Below are 26,808 nucleotides of genomic sequence, written 5' to 3' on the forward strand. Positions count from 1 at the left end.
AATAGAAAGCGAACCGATGAACCCAAACTTGTGTTGGAACTGTTTTGTGTGATTTCGGGTTTCTTTTTATTCTAATCAGCCAACATGTGTCGAGGTTACGACGGAATCGATGTTCCCATATTTACTGTTTGTTCTCCAAACTTGGCCGAAGGTTGGCCGACAAGCAACACCCATCGAAACCTTTTGTTATTGGCCATTCTCTCCTTCCTTCCTGCCTGCTTTTTGTTTTGTGTGCGTTTCCGGCCAATGTTGCTGAATTTCTAGCAAACGAAATCCCTTATCTGGCCCGGAGAAAAGTGGTTCTCGGCGCAGCTCCCACACGTTGAAACCCCACGGTGCGCGTCCTGCGCCAGGGCCAGGACTGAGGACCGGTCTGGCTTGTGTGTCGTTTTCGCGCCGTCGGGCGTGTATTTACCCAACTGTGTCTTCCAGTTGGTCTTGCCGGCGGCGCCCTGCGCTTATCACCGCCCACCAAACGCACGCGCCGCACCGTCGTGTCCTACGCACACGTGTCCTCTGTTTGCGGTGGACGGTTTTTTCTGTTTCTTTCTGCGTTCCGCGTACTAAAACAGCAAAACGAAATAGGTGTAAAACGGTGGTGCAGAACTCGATGGGCCACAGGCGGTGCCGGTCCGTTTCGAAGGCTAGCGTTGGTGGCGCGCGCCAGACGCCGATCGTACACGATCTGTCGCATTGCATCCCGTTCTGTCCGGCTTTTCGGGATCGTGTGCGAGTGCGAGAAAAGGCAAACAAGGATCGGGACGGCGCACCCATACAGACACGGGCGCGCGCTGTTGGTGGCCGTTTTGCTTTTTACGACTTCTCAGCAGAAAACCGGCTCCGGCTTGTGAATGCCGATGAGTGTGTTTTCCTTGTGCATCGGCATTTTGTTCGCGTTGCGTTCGGTTCAGTTAGGTTACAAAATATGCCGGCAGTTCGGAATGTCTGTTAGTTGAGTCGCGTTATCATTCGGTATCGTGCGATATCCGGAGCTTGCCGGCTAGAGTTAGTCGCCCAGTGAATCGCGAACTCGATCCTAGTAAGCTCTGATGCAAACGTGAGTGCGCGCGATTTCGGCTTAGCTCAGTCGAGTCCTGAGTGAATCATGTGGTGTGTGCCCTAAAAAGGCGGTGAAATGCAATCGAAATGTGTCAGCAGTCCGTTATCTTGACCCGCGATGTGTAATGTTAGACAACATCGTAAAGTAAGTAAATTGCCGGCCCGTATCACGTCATAAACGTGAGTTTGGACCCACAATCACGGTCTAGAGTCGCCTTTCGCCGCCAGCGGCAGGAAGTGTATGGTTCGCGCGAACCCCGCGTTTGCCGGAAAGACGCTGCACGGCCCACGAGTGACTGGCGCGGGCTCGGCGGCTCTGCAACCCTTTTATATTGGCCCGGGCCGGGCTGGCTTATCAGAAAAAATAGGCGGCAAGGAAAATAAATGTGCTGATACGGTGGAAGGAACGCCACAGCGCGAAGGCACAGTGACACTGTGACATGCGGAGGTTATCATCATCGCCTACCCGGACGGGGGCCAGCTTAGTAGAACCGTTGATTTGATGCCGAGCGCCTGGTGCGCCTAGAACGTAGTAGCCGAGCAGCGTATAGTGTGCCAATTCGGAAGAGGACCTCTGCGTGTAGTGTGCTGATGGTCGACAGGTAACGGGACAACGTTTTCGGCCGCAGTGAAATCGGTTGCAGAGCCCCGTAAAGTGTCGGCTGCGTCATGTTACACGATCAGCAATTCGGACAGTCAGCAGCACAGCGGCCTGGGCGTTCCGGGAAAAAGGCCGCTCACAAAGGACCGTAGAAAGGAAGTGTGTTGTCGGGCCACCCAAACAAAAGAGTGAGCAAACTACCAAAAATTGCTCCAAGTGAAGTGTGGCACAAACGTGGACAATCCTGACCTCCCCCCCTCTGGTAACACCCCGAAGTCGTCCTCATCGCAAGCGATCCGGTTCTAAGACGATCAATCACGATCGTACAGGTATGTCGTCACTTCGGTGCGGTAATACGGGGGGCACATGCCCTGGCTTTGACCCTTGTTTATGTTTATGTTTGTACAGCACGTGTTCTTCGACTTTTTGGGGCGTTCGCGGGGCGCGTAATTCGCGCCATTATCGCCCGCTTCGATGGTTTTTACTGGAAAGGAAAATGTGATTGACTCGAAAAATGGCGTACAGAACGCTTTCTTACTCCCTCCGGTGACGCATTCCCCGTAGGGCACACGCGGACACACTATCTCACTGCGCTCGGACCACGTGCTACTCCAGAATATGCTCGCTCAGCCTCTTTAAGCCGATGCTGAAATTTCTCGCGCTTATCAGTTCGGCCGAGAATGCGTATCGCGGGACTGCAACCCAAACAGAAAGAGAAAAAAAAATCATGTAACGTCATCAGGGTGTACGAATTATGGGCTAGCCGAAAATGGTCACGGCGTAAATTTCAGAGGCCTTTCAGAGACAATGTTGAGGCCGCCGACCGATCCGATCAAACTGATCAAACAGCATACGTTAAACAAGGCCAAGCCTCCTCCGAAAGGTAACAGCACGGCACACATACGGTGCAGGTACTTCAATTCCACGTAGTACGAAAAGTTTGAAGTTTGGTTCAATATTTACACACGCCTATTCATTATTAGTTCACATATTTATAATTCTTCCACACATGTTCCACGAAAACCCCCTAGATCGTTGATCGAGCTGTTGGAATGCCCTTAATGGTTTCCTGCTTTCTATTGTTTCATTAGCTTCCTGTTGTAGTCTTCGGTTTTCGTCAACCTCTAGACATTTGACGCACAGGCAAACTTCCTTCCAGGGCGGACGGAAGCATTCAATCTTTCGTATCATTCCACGTGACGTTTTTGGCGACTTATCACGTCGAAGCGAAAAAATGGATGTATGCAAAGTAATATTCTGGAATTTCGATCAATTCGAAACAGAGAGTGAGTTATCTATAGTTCCCGCGCCGCTGATAAGATATCGAAAAAGTCATTGCTGGTGTCTGGCAGATTTGGACAGCGCGGACTGTGCATATAAAGGATTTCCGCACGGGCCATGCTCTCTGTCTGGTCGGATCGCAGGACTGTACCGGACCCCCCGGACCAGTTGCGATCAGCAAAGGCCATATCCAGTGGGGAATCGTTGTGATTCATCTATTTCTGGTAGATAGCACAAGTGTTTTATGGTGCACAACTCATGAAGCAATACTCTAATTTTAGACTGTTTAATAGTGGTTCGTTTGCCCTTTTTATTTACCAGTGCGCAATAGATAAGATTTTAATCTTATCGCACTGAACAGCCTGGCTAATTATACTCTAATTCTTTCCTTTAACACACTAGTTTGGGGAAGGCGATTTGCTCTTTAAGGCTATTTATGGCAAAGACCACCGCAGGTCAGGTTTGTTTTGACGCGAGGGGCTTTGGGTTGCGTAACCAATGAGCAATGTTGTTGTGGCTAAGGAACTATAGAGACTTCAAGCGATTCGTCTCTGGAGCGATCCGAGTATTCGTGACGAATGACTGTCCTTGCCAGCTCTGCCTTACCTACATATATACATTTTATCTTCTCCATTTGGCTACCTATTTTCTTCTACCCCGCAGATATTTTGAACGTCCCCGGGTACCTTTCTAGGAACCCAATTCAAAATATAACCCTATTTTAACGCGATTTAAAGTATACCCCTTTTTGTGTTGATGTTCTAAAAAATGAATCGTTCTTTCTGCTTTGAAATTATCTCAAGGTTTGGTCAACAAAGTCCGATCTAAAATGTTCCAGTTGAGTTCGAGTTTTGTTTGGCCACAATTTTACCCGCCAGAATACCGGTACCGAAAAAAAAACAATCTGTTTTAGGGACGTCCGTTTTTCCCGTACCTCGCCAACATAAATGTTACCCCGGAATATGCATGGGTCTGCAAAAAAATTACCTCTTTTTTCGTGCACCCTTCCGAAGAAGAGGAAGCACCCTATAAAAAGCCTGCAGCCACCATTGAGTTCCGATCATTTGCTCTGTTGCAGATTCGAGAAAAAGTGTGGCCGTGTTAAGAGAAACAGTTTCTTCAACTAAAATGTTACGCTTTAAATATTGTTAAGTGTGGAATGGTAGAAGGATCGTAAGGTGGTTGATTTTTTGTGACACTGTGTTGGCAAGGAAATTCATTTGTGGGACGAGAACGATCGGAGTTCATCATTCGCTGGACGTAGTGTAAGGTAAGTTGGCGCGATAGTTTCCCTCAAATTATTTACTGTGGTGCTTATTTAAGATTATACTCAAACGCTTTGATTTGATGTTCCTTGCCCTCGTACGTTGGCTGGCTGACCGATCGATCACAGGATCATTTTTGCTCGTCCAACGCTACCTCTTGATCGCGAAAGGTACCCACTCCTCTAATGCTGCTTGTGCCCTGTCTAATGACCGTTTTCTTATCCCACCATAACGAAAAACCCTTTTCGATAGGGTTTAAGAGCACACTATACCCAGAGTACGCAAATTTTTACGATTATGATCCTTCCGCACGGCGCGGACAAACTCGAATACTCGCAAAACGCTAAGGTAGTCGGCTTTTATAGGAATTGCTAATAGACAAGCGTATGGCCGTGAGGCACGTAGAATTTGAACCGAGCACGTCGTCCATACCCGTTAATGAACGCTTCCGCGCTGTGGCGGTGAAGTACCGACTCTGCGGTCGTTTAATGTTCTGGGATTCCTTTCTTACGATGCGTTCCTTTTTTGCTGACTCGCCGAAAACGTCTCTTTGTTACCAATTTTTCAAACGGTTTAATAGGGCTCACTGGGGAATACCACCACCGTTACGCTGTAAATCGGGCGACAGTAATCAAATATTGATATTCACGTGCGACGTGCGTTTTGGTCATGTGTCGCTGACTCATCGCGTTTCACCAAATTTTATATTAAACCATCTTCTTATATTAACGGAATACTGCTTCGGTTTTATCTTCGGTCTTCTTGGAGCACGCTCCTTTCACACGGACTTTTCCAGACACGGAAAATATTTCTTACGTTTTAATATGTGTTGAAGTGCTTAAAGTGTCTAGCTGACGCGAAAGGTTTATCTGTTGTTGAACCTTTGGAGTCGCTTCAGAGATGAATAAAGAATTGTACCGGTAAATTATACTGGCGGCCCGAAAAAAATGTCCTCTTCATAATGTGGGAAAAAATGAGCCGAGAAAATGTCCTACGCGCCGCGCACCGACTGAAAGAGTGTCAAGTGATTGGTATCCTTGGCCACAACCGAAGACACTGTGTATATGTAAGCTTTGTCCGCAACGAACAAATTATGAGGCTAATCTTGGCACTTGAGATTCTCGTCCGCCTCAATCAGTTGCGCCCTCAAGTGTCCAGTACCGAAACACTTGAGAAGGGCACGCCTTCACGTTTGGGCAACGTTTGTTTTGATGGAAACCAGATGTGAACCTCACAAAAGGTCCTAGAGAATTGTCGGACAGGGGAAGGGACACCTAAGCAAAAGGACAAACGCGGCATCGTCGCTTCAGCATCTAACGGCGCTTTCCATTTCAGTTCTGGGCGCTTTAAGTCCTACGTACAGAACCGGGCCCTTAATTTTTTATGGGCTAATGAAACACTCTTTTGATGGTAAAAATTATTACCCATTGAGTAAACCAATAAATGGAGTGTGAAGTTTGAAAATTCAAACTCGTCAGCGTTCATTTTGTGAGTTTTGTGGGACTGATTATCTGTTGTATGTTGTCTCTAGTTGCCAATTGTTCTGATGATTAAGAGAAACGTAATGCTTTACCACTCAATTTGTTTGCTAATTCATTTATTTTTGCCTTCATAAATTTTAACAACCATTCAATTTTGCTCTCGTTAGAGCTCACTGGAAGACGGTGCACTGTTGCTGGTGGTGGGGACCCTTCGGTCACGGAGCGGTTCCCATGTTAGTTACGGCAAACGCAGACGGCCTGGGCATTGCAGTAGCCCCCCCGGTAGCGGCGGGCAAGGCAGTGGGCGGCGCAGAGACTGCTGCCGACTCCGAAGCCACTGGCCAGATCGCATGTCGCCCGCTTAGCCCGATAGTTCTCGAGGGCTGCATGGTGGGTCTCTTCCGGCAGCTCGTCGACTGTGGGGAGAGGAAAGTGAAGCGAAGTTACTAACTGGCGGTCTCCTCTACCGAAAAGGGGCAGCTTCCCACTTACGGAGTGTGTTGAGCGCGGGGTGCTCGGCAAGGGCCGCACTGGCAGCAGCGGCAGCCTCGTCGGCCGGGGCCGCCCGAGCGACGTTGTTGGCGAGGGTGGCCGCCAGGACGACGACAACGGCACAGATGATCGATGCGCACTTCATGATGATGCTGCTTGGGGTGTTGTTGGTGTTTGACGGCTGAAAAAGGGTGGGCAAAGATCGGAGTTGCTTGGCTTGGTACCTCGCAGTCGACTCTAGAACACTTTCTGAATGATCCTACCGAGCAGTGCGATCGATTTTATACCCCCGCAAGGTTCCGCGGACGGCTCCCATTTGTTTACGGTACGTGGGAATTCCCCCAGGAGCGGCGGTAGCGCGTCCATCTTTCGCCGGGGGGATGCACCGCAAACACTGGAGCAGTTGACCTGGCCGGTGAAGTACCCGTGCGTCTCCTTGGCCGTTACGCTATCGGCCAACGGTTACCGCCATCGCGCGGACGATGTCACCGCTCCCCATGCCTACAAGTTAACGGACAAGGATACGGTACATGTTCCTTTGTGGACAATACCTATCTCAGGGCAAGGTGCCAATCGCGGTTAATTTAGAACGAGACCCCTTTGTAGGCGTTATTTGCGACAAGCAAATTGAATTTGTGTCTCGTTCATATTCGAAATGCACTTCGGAACTAAAACAACACGAAGCGCGTCAGAAGATGTACACCAGGCATTGGGAATCAACTGTTCAAATCATACTAAACTTTTTGAATTTGAATTGAATATTTCTATATGTTTAGCTATTTAAGCTTCCACACATTATCAATGTGGAACTCATAGGGTGTCAGTTGTAATTATTTCATTGCAACCCGGCAGCCTGGACAGTATGATAAGAGGCATCCCTGTGCTGGATTTCCCGTCCGCCAGAGATTATTTCGTTTTGCCATTTGGTAGAGCTTGCAATAAACAACTCCGGATTCGAAAACCGTGGGCAATCAGAGTTATTTTTAGTCACAAAATGATTTTTCAATTAAAACACAGAAAATTCATAATGGATCTCTCAGTTCACGTGTCTACTCAAGATCGAAGTAAACAATGCATGGAAACGAGACACACAATGGACAAGCATACGCATACGACGAGTCGTCAATTGGTTTGCTATCAATTGTGGATGTTTCTCGAACAAAGGAGCGCAACCTGGTATCGTTTTATCAAAGAAGCTCAATTTATACAAAGAAAGTATCAAAGGGTGAGGGTCAACAGGCGATTAGCACTATTTGCTGCGTCATCACGCCTCAATTTATTCGTATTGCGTGTAACATTGCATGCCAGTCACTGATGCTACCTTCCAGTCGCGTTTCTGTTCGCCTAGTGTTTTTGCGGCTCCAGAAACCCGAAATCTTTCGGGTCATGATGTTTTGATGAATTTTTGTAGTGGAGTGCAGGTTGGCAGGGAAGCTGAACTTGTGGCCCGTCAGGATCGGCGCCGACAGCCGATCCATCGACGGAAGGCTCGTCGGAATACAATACGTACAAACTCGTAAGGATTCCAATTGAATTGAACGTGATTACACTCTTTTTTCTGTAGTTATGTTTCATAATTTCTGATCGAGGCACTGTTTCTTATCCATTTTTAATTCTTCCATCGTATTTCTCTCCGATTTGCATACAGCTCTAGCTTTTATTACTCTCCAACTTTAGTCCAACGATTCGTGGGCAAGATCAAGTAGGCTTTGTATCAAAAACCCCTTTTGACTGGCTTTCCATACCGTCCACAGTACGGTCCACATGCATTGATCGCGGTGGGCCGAGCAAAGCAACCTGTGCTCGCGGTGCTGAGTGAATCAATCTAAATTATTTAATCCCTCGGTCGGTCTAGCAAAATGTTGCCTGCAAACCCTTTGGTGCAATCGCCCCACATCAGCCGATTATTAGTTGTGTGTGCACCACTCGGCCATTAAAGTCTTTTCTTATTCATGAAATATCGTATTCCTGCCCTGTGGTTACCAGGGCGAGGGTGCGGTTTGGCATAAGAAGTCCTTCCAGCCAGCCAACCAACCCCAGGGACACGGAGTCCTTCGGGTGAATCCGTGTTTCGCCCCCACCCAAATCCCAAACCGCAAACTTACGAGGACTGTGCTGACATTAATCAAACTTCGACAACACTTTTGTTGCATAATGTTGTCGTCGGAAAGAAGAGGACCCCAAGAGGTGAAGTTGGTGGACTAGGTCAGTAACAAACGTCCTGTGATCGTTCGTGTCGCGTGAGCCGTGCGTGTTGCGCCTTCTCTCGATACCATTAAACGTGTGCGGCCCCCGGCAATTATCTCCCGGCCGCGTCCATTTGTTTCCGGGAGGTCCATCGTCGGATGTGTAGAAAGAGTTAGAACGGCGGACGGACGGTGTGGTGGTGGAGCAAAAAATAACCCGATGCAGAATAGTTTGCTACCGCCGGGAGTCAAGTCTGACGTGGCGCAACCCTGCTGGTTGGGTTTGGCCTCTCTCGTCGTCGAGGCACAACAGAAAAAAGGACACGTCGTCGGCATATCGCGTCTGCCGGCGGAGGCGAGTCAATCAATATCACGGGCCCCATAAATCCGGCTCCCGTGGACGGTAGCGGATTGGTGCTTGTCTGGATTTATTCGGATCGCGCGCGTAGGCTGCACATGTTGTGCTCCGGTACCGTCTACGGTGGCCGACAGTAGACCACCAAGCGAGGGAAAGAAAATAGAACTTGTGAACCCGATGGTTCCGCTGTCTCGACTCTGTGTATTTTCGGTGCAACAAACATTCTCGCCCAAATGGGCGGAGGTTGTTAATATCAATAAGAATTGCAACGGAAGGCGATGGTAGTTCTTTGTGGCCCCACTGTTGCTGCCAGACGGATCGCTGGTGCAACCATCCAACGGAGAGCAGTTCGTAAGATCCATCAAGGTTGGTTGGTGACCAAGTTAGTGCGCTGTGCTGTGTATTAGACGGGCACCACATAATTTGTGTAATAAAGGTTAACAATTTGCCATAAAATCTCAGATTTCACGTACTAAAATGCGCATCATAGTTTCGAACCAAAAGGGTTCGTCATATTCGGTGAATAAGAGTGCTTTATCCGATGATGGCACCACGCGGGGATGACGCACGGACGAAGTGCGTAACTAAGTTTAGCGTTTCGTGCGCCGCACAACATCCGCTTCGGTGTGGAATCCGGATTCGAAGCCACTTGCGATACTCGACTCGACGACATCTTGTTCGAAATGTGAGAGTTTTGCGATGGTCCAGTCAGTGATCACTCAATGATCACTTAGGCACCACTTCCGGACCGATCGATGACCAACGGGAAACCGCCGAAATTGAATTCAAGCTCTAGTTTTCTGTTGCTGTCCTTCGGATCCAGATTTAGCGATCCGTTAAGCTGGACAAAACCAATGAACCCCTCTATCAAGTAGTTCAAGAATGGATTGATAAGTGTTTGTTCACTTTCGGTGCAACTAAAAACCAAAGATTAGCCAAACAGCTTGAAATTCAAAAGATGTGTTAGGCTAGTAAATATTATTTTTGTGCGTTCAGTAATCGTCTTAAGAAGGAATTGCAGGGCATAAACGTTGTGCGGTTATTTTTAATACTGACTTGGAACATAAATGCACAAGTCATAAAGCCGTCGTTTTTATTTGGGGATTGGGAAGCTCTTCCTAAATCCCCACAGTGGCCCCAGCAAGGCCTCTCTGACAAGCTTATCCCCAAACAGATAATACGGATAAGCTCATCATGTATCTTTCGATACACACGGCTCGATAAAGTATCTGTGATCCGATTTCCCCGAAAAAAAAAACAGACTAGGTATCTTATCGCTCCGGTATCTATCACTTATCATCTTGCGGCTAGTATTTCTGGGTGGCTCTGTGACACCTCCAGTCGTGACACTACACCCGTTTCGATGCGTAACACCGTGTTTTTACCGTCAGTTAACCTCCACCGATGTTGCAGAGGACACCGCCTTGTTTGTGTCTTCACCGTAGGCCATTTTACTAACGTGACTAGCGCGACGTAGTCCTGTGACCACCATTCAGGGCAACGGAGCACGATGAGTGGCGCATCCGATTGTTTGTGGCAGGAATCGAAACGGTTGACCGATGGCCACCCTTCAAGTCGGGTGCCGACAGAAGGGCAACACTGTGGTGTGGCAACATCATCTTGTGGCAATTGTATCCACGCGCCAGCCTCATTAATGTTTCTTCGCTTGTTGGCCAATTGCAGAACTCACCGTACGCAGAATGCGCAAGAAGTTTGTGCAAACCCTGGCTGCTCGGCAACTGGAAAGACTTGGCCCTGGAGGCTTCAGTGATTCTGGCGCCATGGATCCGGAGGGTCAATCGCAGCAACAGCAGCAACTACAGGAGCACCATCCACCGCCACCGGATGGCGAGGACGAGATCATCGAGATACTGGACGACGATCAGGAGATCGAGCTGATGATGGAACGCCACCGGAAGTACCATCCGAGGAAGTACGTCAACTTGCTGCAGCCACCGTCCAAGATTTACTACGATAAAATCGACAAACTGAGCCAGTCGACCGTTAGCGGCGGCGACAGGGACGACCTGCTGGAGGATGACGATGAGCAAAATCACCTTGTGATTGACTTTGTGGCGCGGGAAGAGGCCACCGATCTGACCAGCAGGCCGGCGTCTGCCTCGAGGGTGAGGGAGAGAGAAAGAACCGAGCTGCTGTACCGCCGGTGTGCGACACCAGCACCGACAGCACGACGAGTGCTGGACCTGCACGCCAACCACCTGTTGGTGGATTCGCGTCACCGGCACAAAGATTCGACAAGGGTTTCTACCGTAGGCGCGGTGGAGAGATGGGACGACAGCTTAGCGGTGCTACGCGGCAGCGGCGGTTCGGTGCCGATTTACCAGCAAGGGTCGTCCCACGTTGATGGTCGGATCAGGATGCATCCTTACGAACGATTAGTAGCCTACGATCGGGCCGTCCCGCCGTCGGCTGTAAGACTTTACGAAAGTGGAAAGGACGAGCAACGGTTCATCAGGCCAGGGCCACCACCAGCGGCGGAAGTGTCCCTACGCTCGGTGCCGAGCAGCACCATCGAAGGAAATACTGGTGGACAAAGGTTAGTGGCGTACGAGCAACAGTTCCCAGCATCGCAGCAACTAACATGTGATCTGATTCCGCTTTTCCCACAGAAGATCGGCCTTTTCTTCGCCACGCGATCGAGGACCGAACGGCGGTGGTGCCGTGGCACTGCGCAGCCCCATCTACTACCAACAGCCTTCGATGCCGCTGCATCATCAACTGTTCATCCTCGAGGAGTGGTACCGCGCGAGAGGGCTTCCGCCACCGGGACTGCACGCCAACCCGTCCCATCTGGTTCCGGTCCCCGCCGAACTGCAGTCCATGGCCTACTATCAGCAGTATCTGGATAAACTGGCGGGCTCGAGGGCAACCTCGTACCATCAACATCAGACCATGTCGCTGTCTCCGATGATGGCAGCGGCGATGGGACCGCAAACTCTACACCAGCATCCTTCCACTCCCTACCATCCGCCTCAATTCGGTTTTGCCAAACCTCCGGAGCACCATCATGCGCCATTGTACGGTGCTGGGGCAGCTGGCCAACAATCTCATCTCGGCTATCCGCAGTTCCGCCCGGCCAGTCTGCCAGACAGTGGGTAAGTAGAGGCGAAAAGTGGTTCGCAAGAAGGATGATTTCTAATTCCGTGCTCTTCTCGCAGCCCTCCGGTGATCGTCACACAGGCGACAGTGCCAACGTCGACGACGAGATCGCAATCCTCTAGCACCGCGGTACCGTCGTTCACTCAGCCAGCACGCTTTGCTCGGCCATCGGTGATCACTGGATCGACGGTGCCGGTGATTTTGCACACGCCACCGGCTCCTCCTCTGCCCTCATCGCGTGCTTCTAGGCCGGTCCCGGCCCGACCTCCGGTCCCTCCACCGCTAGTTTCTTTCGATGTGGCAGCGGCGCCAGTGCTGCAGCGCCCGACGATCGCCCAGCAGGGGCCGCCAGCCGAACTCACAATCTCGACCGTCGTCTCGGCCACTATCGCGACCACCATTTCGGCCACTGTCCCGACCACCATTCCGACCATTGTCCCGACCACAATTCAATCCACCACTCCGACCACCATTCAGACCACCACCGCGATCACTGACCCGACCACCATCCCGGCGCCAGTGGCAGTCGCTTCGCCCCAGAGAGCTAAGGAGCCGAAGGTGGCATCCTCGCAGTTTAAGACTCCCGTATCGATGCCGCCGCGACCGCGATCGGCGAAGAATCGCAAAAATGCTCCCAATTCGGCGGAATCCATAGCTAACCCAGCACAGCCTGCTTCTCCATCGCACAGTAACACCACCACGACGACGGCCACAACGATCACCGCTGGCAGCAGCAGCGACGTCACCACTACCATGGTCACTGCAGAAAGTGGCACCTCCGGTGACAACACCCTGGTGGAGCACATGCGCAATGAAATGCGAACTTTCCTCCAGGGGCGTCGCTCGGACATCATCACCACGATGCGGCTCTACTTGGACCCGCGCTTCGAATACAGCGCGCTGCTAAAGGCGATGCAACGCCACAGTATCACCTACCAGGACTTCCTGGCGGTGGCGGTCACAATGCTGCGCAAGTGCGGCCGGATTGGGTTCGCCCGTCAACCGCCGGCCGAGCTCGACTATCGGTGGCCGGCGGGGCCCGTGCAGGGCTTTTCGCAGTACTTCGAGCAGAACGAGCAATGCCGAAGCAAGGCGTATGTGGCCGACTACTTCGATCTGCTGGTCATAATTGTCGACAATCTGCTGCAGCAGTTCGCCGATCCGCTCGAATACTTTCTCTCCGCGTACGCGCTCGGGTTGCGGCCCCCAAACCATGCCACCTGACTGAGGCAGAAGTGATCGTGTGCGAGGAGTAACGATCTAGTAGGCTCTCTTCTTGTGATGCCAAAGATGGGTTAACCTTTGCCGGAGCGTTCTGTATGACATTTAAGATAGTACCAGACACCAAAACCTAAGGCTGCGGAATCGGAAACAGTTTGAATGCGTGTTAGAAATACACCCGAACGCGCGGGGTGATCTTATAATTAAGCTTGACGGAACTATTTACTGCGCCTTGATTGATAGGCTTTCACTGATATCGGCGCTGATTAGAAGAAGAAAATGCTCATTTAAATTACGTTATAATGTTTAAGGATGAACAACCCATTTGGTTTAAAAGTATCGCAGGAAGCATTCGTTTGTTGACCACTACGTGCTATACTCGTTGACCAACGTAGTACTTCGGGGGAATCGAGCAGACAGTGAAGTCCACACCCGACACGAAGCTTCTAAGATGAATTAAAATATCAACCATTACATGCTGAAAGGGTATTTATGAATTATGTGGAAACGAATAAAAATTTTGTTTTCGTAGGTTTAATAGATTTGACATCAGGCCGAGTGCCAAGAAAAAGAAAGTATGAAACAAGAAAAACGGAACATTGCGTTACTATTGAACTGCGTCGATTCGCAACTACTGAAACCTTGTGAAAATCAGCTATAAAATGCCAAAATATAACAAGTAGGAACTCGTTGCTTACATAAACGGCTTCGTTTTGTTGGGTGCCTTCTTTCGATCGATTTGTCAGGCACTGAAACGATTAATGTTTTAGTGTTTTCCATTTATTTTCTGCGCCGTGTTTCCACTGGCAACCACGGTTTTCCATCGAGTTGTTTTAGTGTGTTACGCGAGTTGTTCTTTGTCTATCCTAACGGCGCACTTGCTGCTTAAACCATGCGCGTCCCTTCTCGGCTCGTTTGTACCGTGGATTCGCTTAACCGCCCCGCGATCGGGTCCGTTAATGAACTGTTCGTTAAAAGGTCTGATCTGGGCTGAGCCGTGTGATGTTCTCAAACACTACTGACACTTGCAGTGGGGGGCTATGATCGGTGTCCCCAATGCGTCCATCATTGGACGCAACGCAAAGTACTTCATGGAACCTAAGCCAAAGGAAAACAATCGCGAAGGATAACGAAGAAAAGAAATGCTAAATAAGACGCTCTTCATTAAATGCGAAAAATAACCTTAAATTCAACGGCGCAATCAAACCATTTTGTGATCTTCCAAATTAGAGGTAACTATGGAAACGAGCGGGCTTTAGACGAAAAGTGAAAGAGAGTTGCATGATCGAAGTGAACATTGAGCAAAAGAAACCAACCGAAAAGTGCCGAAATTCCATCCAATGACCCGCCCCATCATTCGTACCCCGATAAAGACGCCAAAGTGTCCTTCCATTACGGACACATCCGTAAGAGTGCGCGGTACCGGTTACATGCTCTTCGTTACGTTAAAAACGGGTTTCTATAAAGACGTTTGAATTATACTCGGGTAGCTCTAGTTAGTTAGTTTTGCACTCTACTACGCTGCTGCGGCATCTTTCTAATCACAGTGTGTGTTTGCTAATAATGCTAGTGGTTTGCTTGCGATAACTGTTGCCAGAGTTTCCTGAATATTCGAACTGACGGTCGCGCTGTGCTGCTCGTTGCTGTGAAGCTTTACTGACCGAGCCGGCATAGCAACTCTTTACTCTAATAGCTCTGTGTCTCTGCTTGTGATCCGGCCGACTTTTTGCTACTAAACTTCTCTGTACCACACTTTTAAACGCCAAACTTCGTGATTGCGGCACAATCACACAATCGGGAGAACAAGAGTTGGGCTAGAAATGAACCATGCGCCTTTTAGCAACACTAATTTGATCTCCTGTCTCTTCCTAGAGCTAAGTAAATATATGTACTCATTATTAGTATATCTGGATCTCTTACGTCGTAACGAAAAAAAAAAAAACATGTCGGCACCCCCTCACGGAGGGAAGAACAAAGGCCACGGCTATCCCCTCTCGTGGTGCACACGCTCCACGATCATCCACGACTGTCGACAACCTTTTACAATACTCTTACCCACAAACTGCCCGCGTTTTACATCGACATCTTTCGCTTCAGTTTGACCGCGCCCGATTCGGCGCGTGGTGTAACAACAGGAAGCTCTGCACCGGCCCCGGTTGCCGAGGCCACCGAGATGGGCGTAAGAAAGTTGGTGCTGCCACCGGCACTGCACCCGTCACTAAGGTACGTTGGAAGCGCGTACATCGACACGTTGGCCAGTGGCAGCGGATCGAGCTTTTTGAACATCTTGATCGTCTCCCGCTCGTTGGGCGGTGATGCGGGCGACGTGAGCGATGATCCGGAGTGCAGGTAATGGTGCGGCTGGTGATGGTGGTGGTGTTGGTGATGATGCTGATGGTGTTTCGGGGTCGTTGGCAAGCTGCTAAACGTGGCCCCGGTACCGTGGTCGCCAGAGGGTGACGTACCGTTGTTACGTGCCTTTCCGAAGGTGCCACTGCTCCGTGAACACTCGCGGAGCATCATCAGATGGTCCAGCTTGTCGACCGTCGCATTGAGTTCGTGCTCCCACACGTCCTGCTCCTGCTGCTGACCATCGCCACCCTCCACGGGACGCACGGCCAAGGTGCGCACCTTCTGCCGCAGTAGCTCCAGATTGTGATCCACGTCGGTGGCGCCGGACCCGCCGGCCATCATCTCACCGTCTTCGTTCAGTATCGAGTAATCGTAATCGTCCTCGGTTGGATCCTTCTCACTCACGGCCGAGCTGGTCGCGACGGACGCACTGCCGACCGAGTGGATCTCACATTTGTCCAGCTCGCTGGAAATGTCCGGCATCGCGCTACTGCTGTAGGGATGATGGAAATGGCCAGTAGTGCTGCTGTTGCTGCCGTTGACGCCGTTTGCCGTCGGTACAATGTTGGCCAGCTCCGCTCCGACACCCGGTTCACGGGGACCGGACGGGGCCGCTTGGCTCAGATCACCACGTTGCTGGTGGATCTCCTCGCTGATCTTCTCCAGGTTACGCAGGGCCGTATTGTACGCAGACTTGGCCGCCTGTATCTGGTGCTCGAGCTGCTGGATGCGGCCCTTCTGTGCCTCGAGCTGCTCCTGGCAGAGCTGCTTCTCGTCGAAATAGGGCCGAGATTTTTGAATACTTCGGTGATACCGTTCCTCCAGCTGTTGTACCTACGGAGAGAAAACGAAACGAATTAACATCTACAGGTAGGACCTCAGCACTTCTCTCCCGTTCCAGAAAAAAACTGCTTTCGTTACGCAATCACCACCGACAGGTTTTTAAACGGAGTCAGGAAGCACCGGCGACCGGCGATGCGAGGCCGCCACCATTGTCATCCGTAACATGCATGGGAAAACGGAATCGCGGTCCATTTCATTCTTTTTCACCCCCATTTTCTATCTCAATTAATTCCACGGGTGGAAGTTGCGGTGACGCTGTTGTCGAAGTGTTTGGTGCGTTAAATTGAGCTCCCGTTGGGTCGCCAGTGGCGCAGGCGTTGGGAAAGGCGTTGAAGTACCGGTGCAAGCGATAGGCTTAATAATGGCTATTTTCTGCCCTCGCCGGCAGATTAAGCCACGGATGTGCGCGACACACTTTGGCCGAACACGCTTCGAAGCCACCGGCCGCCGGAAAACCCGAACCGTAATCGCCCCGATCGAAGAAGGAAAGCGACAGAAGCGACACACCTTTTGTGGTCGTCTCCGTTGACATAATTAATATTTTAGCTTTGCATTTTTCTCGTCACGAGCGCGCCGGTCTTGCGCAACACGTTACGCGTTCCGGGGAAGGTCTCGATGTGGAATAGTGCAGTTTAAAGAAAATCACCGTAACCCAGTGCCAAAGGAACATGGAATTGGTTTGGAAAATTGGTACCGACCTTCATCCAGTTTGTTGGACGCAAAGTATTGCATTTTACGTTATTCAGTAGAGTCATTAAATGTGCCATAAGAGATCCCAAATTGAACAGCTTTGCATCCTTTCATCCAAATGATGTTAAAAGTTATTGATAATTTCGATTGTTCACCAAAATGTCGTTAAAATACGCTAATCACATTCGGGCCACCCGGAGCGCAGAGTAACGGTAACGCAATTGGTCGGATGCAGTGACACGGAACAACATCTGGATTTTCCTAAACCATTGCTACGTTAACGACCATTGCCCATTGCTATTGTGCTTGCCACGCACAACACTCCGCCGGTGGTGCGCATAAGTTAGCATATAAGTTAGAATTGAATTGCATTTGAATGTATAATTGCGTCTAGTCTGGCATCAGCCTGCACCACGCCGTTTGGAGCGTTGCTCTTGGGGTGTGATAGTTCCACAATGAACGAACGAAAGCCGCCCCCATTCGTAGCGAACCGTGACACACAACTCCCCTCCCTGCCGGGGCGCCAGTAGAATTTAAGAAACGAATGTGCCACCAACAAGCGTTGTCCATTTCGAACGGCATCAGCAATGGAAGGAAAAGTGCTACGCATTTTGAAGCGACTTCTGGGCGTTCCTCCCAGCCATACCAGCATACAAGAGAAGCATATGGACAAATGAATATCGAGCTATACGGTAGCGTGAAAACGCTGCAACGGTAACGGCAATTCAGTAACGATAAATGGGGAAAAAATGAAACGTTATCATCGCCCTGTCTCGCGGTGCTCCGAAAACCTGCTTTTTGGGAAATTAGTTCCACCATCCGGTGGAACGCGGCACAGGTGATCGAAGCAGCCGTCGATCGATTCACCACCTCAGCGATAAGCGCGCGAAGGGTTCACATCACTGTTTAGCGGGGTATCTTTTCAACAGGGGAACAGATATTTAATTTATTAGAGAAAACCCAACTTATGCTTCGAACGCTGTTTTTCACGCCGTGATGTTGCAACCAATTTACGGGGAACCACAATCCGGCATAATATACGGTTACCACGAGTTTTGAAGAATCTCCGTTGCTATGGGCTGAACATGAAAGTTGCAAGTAATCAGAGCTGTGTTACGTTGCTAGAGACAGCGAGAGAGAGAGAGAGAGAGAGCTCTGAGCATGGGTATCTTGGATTGCATTATTTTGTCAAACATCCCACCACAGAAAGGTCCGCCATCCGAAAGCCATTAGTGGCCTCACTTCCCAACATGTGCGCGCGCGAGAGAGAAATTAAAAACTAGTTTTCGCGAAACGCCAAACCTTGGCACTTGGCTCTTGGGTGGGAACGAACCGATCAAAAGTAATACGGTGAAGCAATGCGCGACCGGCTCCGAGTGCGGCGGTGCTCTCTGTCCCGGAAGAGATACGAAATATCGGAAAGCGAATGCTCGAATGCATTTCGCCGGCGGCAGTCGGCGTCCGTGGTGGCGTGGCTGCCTAGAGCCGTTAAACGAAAATCACTTTCACCCGCTGTCGGGCGCAACATATCGGAACGACGCCGGCTTATTGTTGCTGGGTGGTGGCCAGGTGGCGTTGATAAGCAAACTGCCTAAGGAAAGGTTACCGAGGCGGTTACCTGTGTGTGGGGCAGCGAGTTACAATGAAAGCACTCTAGAGACGCACATTTATGTCTGAAGCCATGCGAAAGACTTCATACATCGCGACGGCCAATCGCCCTTCTTCGACACGGGATACACTATACACCCCCCGTATACTTTGCTGGCTATGCTTTCGATCGTGAGCACACCATTTCCCGGCCTTAGAGGCCCTCCCTTTCTCTGTCTCTCCCTTGGGTGCTTTAAGTATCGTTTGAAAGTGCTAGACTTTTGCTACATTCTCCAGCGCTGTAAGCACCCAACGTGCCATATTTTAGGCCTCACGTGTAGCGACACAGCACGCGGGGTGTCTAGGTTCCCGTCACAAGAGAGGTCCAACCGAACAATGTGACTTCACGCATAACGAGGTCGCCTGTGACAACATGCGACCGCTAGTCGGCAACATACAATTCAGTGTGACGCAAGTAATCATTGTTTTTTTAATATCCCAAACTGCACAGAACACAATATCTAAAGAGCGATTCTTAACGAGTTTACAGCGTTCTTTAAATCAGTCCTTTACTTACTTTCTTTTCCGCTTCTTCAAACACCTTCGCCTTTCGGTGGTGTTCGGCGCCACTTTCAGCCTTTTGTTTCTCTGCATCCATAACCTAAAAGCATACAGCGACAGAAAAGAGTTAATGGGGCACCATGCACTGGAAAATAACGCCATTCATCCGTTCTGCGTAGCAAAAATTGGCAAACGCAGGAATGCGGAATCCAAACCCGAGGGGACCGTAAAAACGATCATCGTAGGATTCGTACGGTATGTGTGTAATTTTATTTAAAAAAAAAGCATACTTAAGACCCAGCTCACGTAGCCGAAAGAAGCACGCATCGACTGCTACGTTATGTTGTCTTTGGCAACAAGCGTTTGCAACACTCGCCGAAGCCGAATCGACTAAGCAGGCTGTTTGCTTGAATCGTAACGAGAAAATTACCGGCATCTAAGCGACGACCAATTAACATACGCCGTCTAACAAGGTCGCCCGAGTAGGTTCATTCGAACAATATTGATTTTTCCAGCCCACCAGCGGGGCAGTTGAGGAACTAGCAGTGTAATTCCCCTTATAAAAATGGAAACATAATATGTTCCCATGAGACTGAACACCTTTCAGGCAAGCTAAATCTTATTCATCACGAAACCGACACCGTACCTTAATTGTGGCGTGGTTCAGCATTTCCTGCCAGGCATTGTCGAACTGCCATTCGTGCGAATTGCTCATGAACCGCTGCTCGGCAAGGGCCACCGTTTCCTTGGCGGCCGCATGAATTTCGTTCGCCCGCTGGTACTTGAGCGTGGCCGCCTGACACTCCAGCTGCGCCACCTTCGCCTTCTCGAGGGCTTCATAGTACGGGCGGGCCTTCTCGATGCAGCTTCCGAGCTTCTTTGACGACAGTTTCAGCCGGCGGGTCGACTCGTTCATCAGTATTCGAAACGTGGAGTTAGCTTCCTGCAAGTTGAAGATAGGTTGGGTGAAATTGTAGATTAATTTGAATCTCATCAATTTTAAAGTACGTGTGCTTAAAACAAGTGAACCGAGATATTGGACGGGTCAAGGGTTGCTATGACGTGATGATCTGAAAGGCAAAGGATGCGGTGTACAAGTAGACGTAGGTCTTCTTGGGATACCTTTTTGGCGTTATAAAATGTCCTGAAACCCTCAGGATCTCAAACAAATGCAATTTTCTTTTTCCAGTGTTCTTGAGCTGTGTGTATCTTTCTGTTCCCTCATTCTGGCGGTAATCATGTTTTTGCTACGACCGGCGGGACACACGGCTTCGTTTGAAAGCACACTGGGCCGTACGACGCACCAACATCTACACTTCCTGTTGCGAATCGGTCCGTTTCTCCAGTGCACTTTCTGCCGTACAGTTTTCCGTGCAGATAACGTGAAAAAATGGACAAAGAGGAAAAAACAACGCAAAACCCCGGTGTAGCGACACGGCTTACTGAACAGGGACCCCCCATGGGCATCGTGGGCCACCAGCCGAGGCCAATTAAATGACTTTTCCTTCCCCACACGGCCCAGCAGAAGAACAAGCCGAAAGGGGGTGGCCATGCGCGCCATGCCGTGCAGAATGCGTTGGGTGGCTGCGACATGGGATGCAAAATGTTTTGCAGTAACCGTGACCAGAGCGGCAAAAAGGTGCCACAAACAGGAAACTTGGCTTTCTGTTCGCTCTTGGCCCTTACGGCGTTTGAAAATGTTTTTTTTTTCGCCGCCGTAAGAAATATGGCGTTACCGACCCACCTCACCTTCCCGGCAGATGGCGACGGATGTGAACCGGATTGTTTCCGCCGGGTGCCCCAACGTACCACAGGTGTGCGCTGTCGTGTGTTAATTTAGATGGGAAGGTTAACTCAATTTTCTCCGACCCGTTCAAACCGGCTTTTTATCGGTGGTGTGACCAGCATTCAGCACTCCCTCACAAAAGGGTGCATCACACAGCGGATGTAAAATGTTAACCAAAGCACTGAGAAGTGCAAGGTTACTTCAGGGAAAACAAGTGTAAAACAAAGCTAACAAACAAAGCTAGGTCTTAAAAATGCGATGCGCAAAAGCTTGCGTAACCGTTTGACTCACCCACGATATGGCAAAGTGCATGTTGGTGCCTTTGGCCGACTTGTAGAACTTGGCTCCACCCAATCGACAGTCACTTGCCAGTCTCTGACTCACACATTTCAGGAATAAGAAATATTGTAGAAAAGCAACTTTCTGGCCACGGTCGATTTTGGTGAACCGGTCGAACATCATTATCAGCTGTCGGTTGGTATCAGTCGTGGAATGGAAGAGTTCGGTACGCCGAAACTAGTCACAATTGGGTCTCTTCTACAAATCAAAGCCGGACAGGGATACACTTCGAAAAAAGCAGCAATAATCCAAAGTATGTTTTATAAATTTGGCGTCGCTGCTAATTGACCATCAAAGGTTTGCGGCGACAACGACTGCACGTGCAGCAGCGCGGGTTGGGCGGAACGTGAGCGTAAGTCAAACAACTTCTCCTCTCAATGTGTTCTGAACAGCGCACATCTCGGAACATGATCACTACACACTGCACAATGGCAAACCCACGGATGACGCCATTGGCATGCCTCAGCTAGTAAAGCCCCGTGTATGTGTGCAGGTGCATGGTCGGTGATGAGACTGTGGTTAGCATCCGATTAGCACCGTTTACAGCGCGTTGTCTCCACTGCAACGCGCGGATGTAGCGGACTGAGAAAGAGGCCACCGCCCCGCCTGTCCCACCGCCATGCGACATGATGGAGGTAGCTGCATAATCTAATGATATGTATCGCAATGGGAAAACCGCGGCGGGCCATCGCGCAAATAGCCCCCCGTACGAGATAAATACACCCTTTCTACATACGGCCGCACATGGCGCAGCGTGTGATATTACATCCCGTAACCTTAATGGGAAGGCTAGCGGACAGATTGACACAAATACATCAATTGTTTGACCATTTTACGCGCTTGGCTTCCTCCATTCAGCCGCACATTAAACCGGACCGTTTAAACTTCGAAAGGAAGTTTGAGGTTTCCTGTAAGTCGTTTAAATTTAAGCGACCTACTAAGAATCAGGTTGACGACCATTCGCATCGCATCCTCGTGGGAATTTTCCTTCTTTTGTGTACCATAACCATAGCTCCAATTACTGCATCCTGTCACAGGCAATGAGCCGATTTCCGCTCCCGTGCAGAGATAATATTACCGTAAGGTAGAGACTATAAGAGGGTTCGCTAAAATGTTGCCTGTAAAAATGCGTTTGCTTTAACCTTTACGAAACAGCCGGATTCGAATCGGTCAACATGAACCCATCAACAACACGACCGTAGGCCGCAAAGAGGGCGTCGTTCTCTCTACATATCGATTCGCGTAAAAGTTGTATCCGAGACACGGAATATACTGCTCCAGGCAGAGCGTGTCCCAAGCCAGGGGTGGTTAGAGAAAATTACAATCTTCTCCGTCGATCGGCGGAATGGCATTAATGTTCTCCTCCGACCGAGGACCGCTTGGCAGAAGACGAAAATATTCGAGCCCTCCTGAAAGAAGTCCGTGGACGCGGCGGGCGATACATAATTAGTTCGGCAAAGGGCAAATTATGGCGCGGCTCGAACCGAACGAGAAAACATGCTGGTGACCACTCGTACCTTCGATCCTTCTGACTCCAAGGACCCCCATTTAATGGGTCGACTAACTTCGCTAAAACAACATCAACTCGGAATGATGGCAAAAGTGAGTTGCTTGCCGAACGAACTTACCTCTAATTCTATTTCCAGCTTGTTAATATCATCTGTCGACGTGTTGAGATTCTCCAGTTCAATCTGTGGATGGTAAAGTAAAAAGTTAGTAAGGATTGGAAAATTTGGAAGTTTCAAAAACTTTAGATAGCGATTACAAAGCAACCGCTCTGTTGGTTGCCAAAAATCTGTGCCTATTTCGTCGATTCCCTAAATGGCGGTACGACGGAAAATTAAAATCTGATAGAAGAATACTTCGTTAGCCCAGTTATGGCTGGCAGTGCGCCAATATTCATTTTCCAAGCGTAGCGTGAATGAAAAACACATCGCTAGTCAATCGGTTCGTCATAATCCTTGATCACTTTTGTTGAAGCGTTCCAAATTGCATGTTGTACGAATTTGGAACACGGAAACCAATTCAGACACCCCGAGCCCGGTTTCGAACTATCGATCGTGCGTTCCGAACAATTGGTTCTTATTTCGGGGCCCGCGGAACCCGCTGATTATGCAGTTGCCTTATCATTAGCATCCACCCCGCTTTTGTCACCTATTTTTATGGTACTTTCGTGCACATAACGCCTATTTCTACTAACCAGCGCACTTTCGTTGAACCGTGGAAACACCATCATATTGGGGTCATCACAATCGGACTTTGCTGGGTCCATCGTTAAACTCTGTCTGTCTGCCACAACGTTACGCACCAAACTGAAGGAAAGTCCATTCGGTTTGTGGAGCACGTTTCCTCTCTCGACTTACACTTGACTAACTAAACTAAAGCTACACGTGAAAGCACTCCACTGCAATGTGATTGCGCGGTCATCTTGTACAAACCAATCAAACCAAACGCTTTGAAGCACCGGTGTCTCCATCTTCTGGGTCCGATGGCGACATATGTATTCGAGGCTGTCGTTGTGTTGTTTCCGTTTCCGTCGAAATGATACGGTTCACGGTGCACAAAGATAGGGGTGACTAATGCCTGACAAAACAGATGGTTGCCGCAGAATGATAGCAGCGTGCGACCCACCTGAACACGCAAGATAACAAATAGCCAGACCAATGTTCAAATCGTCATCCAAAAATTGTACAAAAAACAAATATGGCAACCGTATCTTGCTGACCCTGTGCACGATAAAAAGCACGACAAAAGGATCCAAAAAAACTCCTCTTAGTGATAGGACCGGAGGAGTAGAGTTCCTTCGCGAGTTAACTCGAAAGAAACAAATTCCCTGGAAGCCAGCAGAGCTTTACAAAATTGAGATAATATTTATCAAAATTCGATAGGGAATTTTCCACTGTTTTTCAATCCTACTAAACCAAACACCGAGGTGCAGACTGCATCGGCAATAAATCCGAAGTTTCGAAGGGTGCGTTGCAGTGTTAAGAGGTGCGGACAACGCATTTTTTAGAGTAGGCTGTTCCAATCATGATGAAGTGATCATCAACGTGATCGTGCGGCCTCTGAACCGATCGAGCGCTGATACGGAATGAGGATTGGAACGGCGGCCTGCGGTCACACGTGCGAAAGGTGAAGCAGGTTGCCCTTTTCGTGCGGTCTAATGTCGACGAAGATGTTGCGATCGGACGATGGATTGGAGAAAAACCGGTTTGCGCTAGGGGTTACCCCCCAAAAGAACTGGTGGAGTTGAAACCTTCGTTCATTCATCTTCTCCCACCGGAGAGCAGAGAGGGGTTGTGCTGCAAACATGGGCCGTATACCGTCAGTCCCCAACGCGCCGCAGGGGTTTTGGATTTTCCTTTGGTGATGTTTCTTCTGGTCAGATGATTGACCGAAAGGACGGGACGGGTTTTTAACTTCCACTTCTTCTGCGCCCTTTGATTCTGCTAAAAAAGAACGCATGGGAACGCAAAGCGGCAGTGGCCATTAAAGGGTGGAAGACCCAAGCAAGAAGTCCAATCAAACTTGTTTTTCTTTTTCAAGAAAAGCTCCACGATACCCCCGGCTTCCCTGACACATTCGGGAGGCCATTGGCTTGTAACGGAATAGACTTCTGCGACGGAGAAGGAGAATCTAAGGCAAGTCCTCTATGCCCATTAGACGGCACCTAATGCCTTTCTCTTTAGAAAGGTTGCAGCCGAGTTCATGTCCATATTCAACGGACATGCCAATAAAAAGTCTTTCTTAAGCACACGTAACGAGCGGAGCGGTCCAAACGTTGACCTTAAAAGTGGATATCGGAACGTCGTCGTCAAGGGAACCGCCGATAACGGGCATAGGAAATGTACTGATGTCCAATCATTTGGTCATCAAACTTGCGTCAATGATACGCGTGTCCGCTCGGGATTCCGGACCATTGTGCAGGAAGCAAGCCTCGCATATCTTATCGCCTGACGCAGGGTGGTCTACTTCAAACAGAAATTGTTGTTTTTTCTTCAACAACCAGCTCGTCGGCAGTTTTATAACATCCACTCCACAACATCAGCTGACGGACTTGACGCTAACTCGACTCCCTCGGTATTTCCAGCACTGTCACTGAGTGCATTTCTTGAATTCCCACCGTGACATAATTCGAGGCCAAGTGATGTTCACGGCAAAGAACACTTGGATGGTGTGCTGTAAAGAAGATTGTGAGACTTTGGCCAAGTGAAAGCGTACCTGAATCCTTGGATCTAGCTCGGTGTTGTCCTCCGGCTCCTCCATTTCCCTCTTTGCCGTGGCCATGACGCTCGCAGGTCAAGCGTTCGCCACCAACAGCCAATTGCCACAATCGAAACGGATTTATTGTCACTATTTCAATTAATTTCGTGTCGTGCCTACTCTTTCGCGGCACACACCATTCGGTGTGCCTTAGTTGATGGCGATGATGACAAGAGGGCATCAAAGCATGCTTTGCTTTCTCTCGACCCACGGGGTGACCCACGGACAACAAACCACACACCCACACACGCTCGCGAGCGCAAATACTCAATAGAAGATCGGGTTGGCACCGTGAGGCAGATTATTTGGACATCTCGTGGGAGACGCTTTAAAAATAGCACCAAAACGTAACACAACAAACACTAACACACAACGCAGCGATGCGCGAGATGTGGTTGTCTAACTTTTTTGCTTAGCAGCAGCCGCACAGGACGACTTGATGCACCGTCACAGCAGGGGATCAGGTGATGCACGAAATGCAAGGGAAACCCTTATTTCGCTGGGCCTGTTCCCACCACACTCACTAGCGCGATGTTTGTATTTTCTATTTTCACGCTACACCTTCTTACGCACAAAGAAAAAGGTGCGTCATACGGGCGCGAGAAGAATCACTTGCACTTGCACAAAGCACTCGAAAGGGAATAATTTGGCAGGCTGTGCCAGAGTGAACTCGTTGGAATCACACCAACTTTATGCAAGGACTAAAATAAAGTTAAGTCCCAGCCCAGCCTGTGTTCCCTCGACAACAAGGAAGTGCAGAAAATGCCAGTGTTTTTACGCACGCATCTTCCTCGATCCGTCGAGAGAAAAGGCAGGCAGAGTAATGACAGAGGTAGAGCGTTCGAAACACAAGTTTGTTCCCAAAGCAGCGAGTCGGCCTTTGACGGTCCGACACTGACGGCTGTCAAACATGGCTTACACCGACCGAATTAGGTCGACTCTAACCAACTCTTTTTCACTCCTGTTCATCATTTACACCCGCTGCTGCGGTGCTAAATGAAATTTAGAGTGAAGTAAAAATTGGGTTTTTTGAACTGTGATAAACAGCAACCGAAAGAGCTGCATGTGGAAGCGAACCGAAGCAGATGTAAGCGATTGTTTATCGCCATCCGCGGGTGACTTTTCGCTTCACCATCCGTCAGAATACGGGCCAAACTTTGGCCTGCTATCGATCCCGTCTGTCACAGCATTAGCTCATCGAACCGTCTTTCGATTTTCGATGGGCGGTCCACTGAAAAAGGAAGGTCCGAGCGAAGTTCCCTGTTTACCATAAATGCACATCACAGACGGATGCTCGGATTCGTCCTGCCACCGTGTACAGTG

At 49.6% G+C, this 26,808-nt stretch overlaps 2 protein-coding genes across 3 annotated transcripts; both read right to left on the minus strand.

Annotated features, from left to right (window-relative positions):
- Positions 1 to 5,792: 5,792 nt before the first annotated feature.
- LOC131216501 (defensin) lies at positions 5,793 to 6,418 on the minus strand. The gene is made up of 2 exons (XM_058211011.1): positions 6,180 to 6,418; positions 5,793 to 6,103 (listed from the first exon to the last, which is right to left on the minus strand). The coding sequence occupies exons 1-2, from the start codon at positions 6,322 to 6,324 to the stop codon at positions 5,922 to 5,924; spliced, it is 327 nt and encodes a 108-aa protein (XP_058066994.1). The 5' UTR covers positions 6,325 to 6,418; the 3' UTR covers positions 5,793 to 5,921.
- Positions 6,419 to 13,839: 7,421 nt separating this feature from the next.
- On the minus strand, positions 13,840 to 26,280 carry LOC131206642 (SH3 domain-binding protein 5 homolog). Of its 2 annotated transcripts, none has more exons than XM_058199295.1 (5): positions 25,444 to 26,280; positions 22,851 to 22,913; positions 19,744 to 20,040; positions 19,114 to 19,197; positions 13,840 to 16,250 (listed from the first exon to the last, which is right to left on the minus strand). In XM_058199295.1, the coding sequence occupies exons 1-5, from the start codon at positions 25,507 to 25,509 to the stop codon at positions 15,138 to 15,140; spliced, it is 1,623 nt and encodes a 540-aa protein (XP_058055278.1). In that variant the 5' UTR covers positions 25,510 to 26,280; the 3' UTR covers positions 13,840 to 15,137. The 2 variants fall into 2 exon arrangements, with proteins under 2 accessions (XP_058055278.1, XP_058055279.1); XM_058199296.1 differs by lacking the exon at positions 25,444 to 26,280 and adding an exon at positions 23,423 to 23,482.
- Positions 26,281 to 26,808: the final 528 nt, after the last annotated feature.

The sequence above is a fragment of the Anopheles bellator genome, chromosome 1, assembly GCF_943735745.2.
Source record: "Anopheles bellator chromosome 1, idAnoBellAS_SP24_06.2, whole genome shotgun sequence".
NCBI classification, from domain to species: Eukaryota; Metazoa; Arthropoda; class Insecta; order Diptera; family Culicidae; genus Anopheles; species Anopheles bellator.

Excerpts from the sequence above, each read along its gene's own strand:
- LOC131216501 (XM_058211011.1), bottom strand. The coding sequence starts at position 6,324 with ATGAAGTGCGCATCGATCATCTGTGCCGTTGTCGTCGTCCTGGCGGCC. Across the intron at positions 6,104-6,179 it reads CCCCGCGCTCAACACACTCC|TCGACGAGCTGCCGGAAGAG; the intron begins GTAAGTGGGAAG and ends CTCTCCCCACAG.
- LOC131206642 (XM_058199295.1), bottom strand. The coding sequence starts at position 25,509 with ATGGCCACGGCAAAGAGGGAAATGGAGGAGCCGGAGGACAACACCGAG. Across the intron at positions 22,914-25,443 it reads AGCTAGATCCAAGGATTCAG|ATTGAACTGGAGAATCTCAA; the intron begins GTACGCTTTCAC and ends TACCATCCACAG. Across the intron at positions 20,041-22,850 it reads AGCTGGAAATAGAATTAGAG|GAAGCTAACTCCACGTTTCG; the intron begins GTAAGTTCGTTC and ends TTCAACTTGCAG.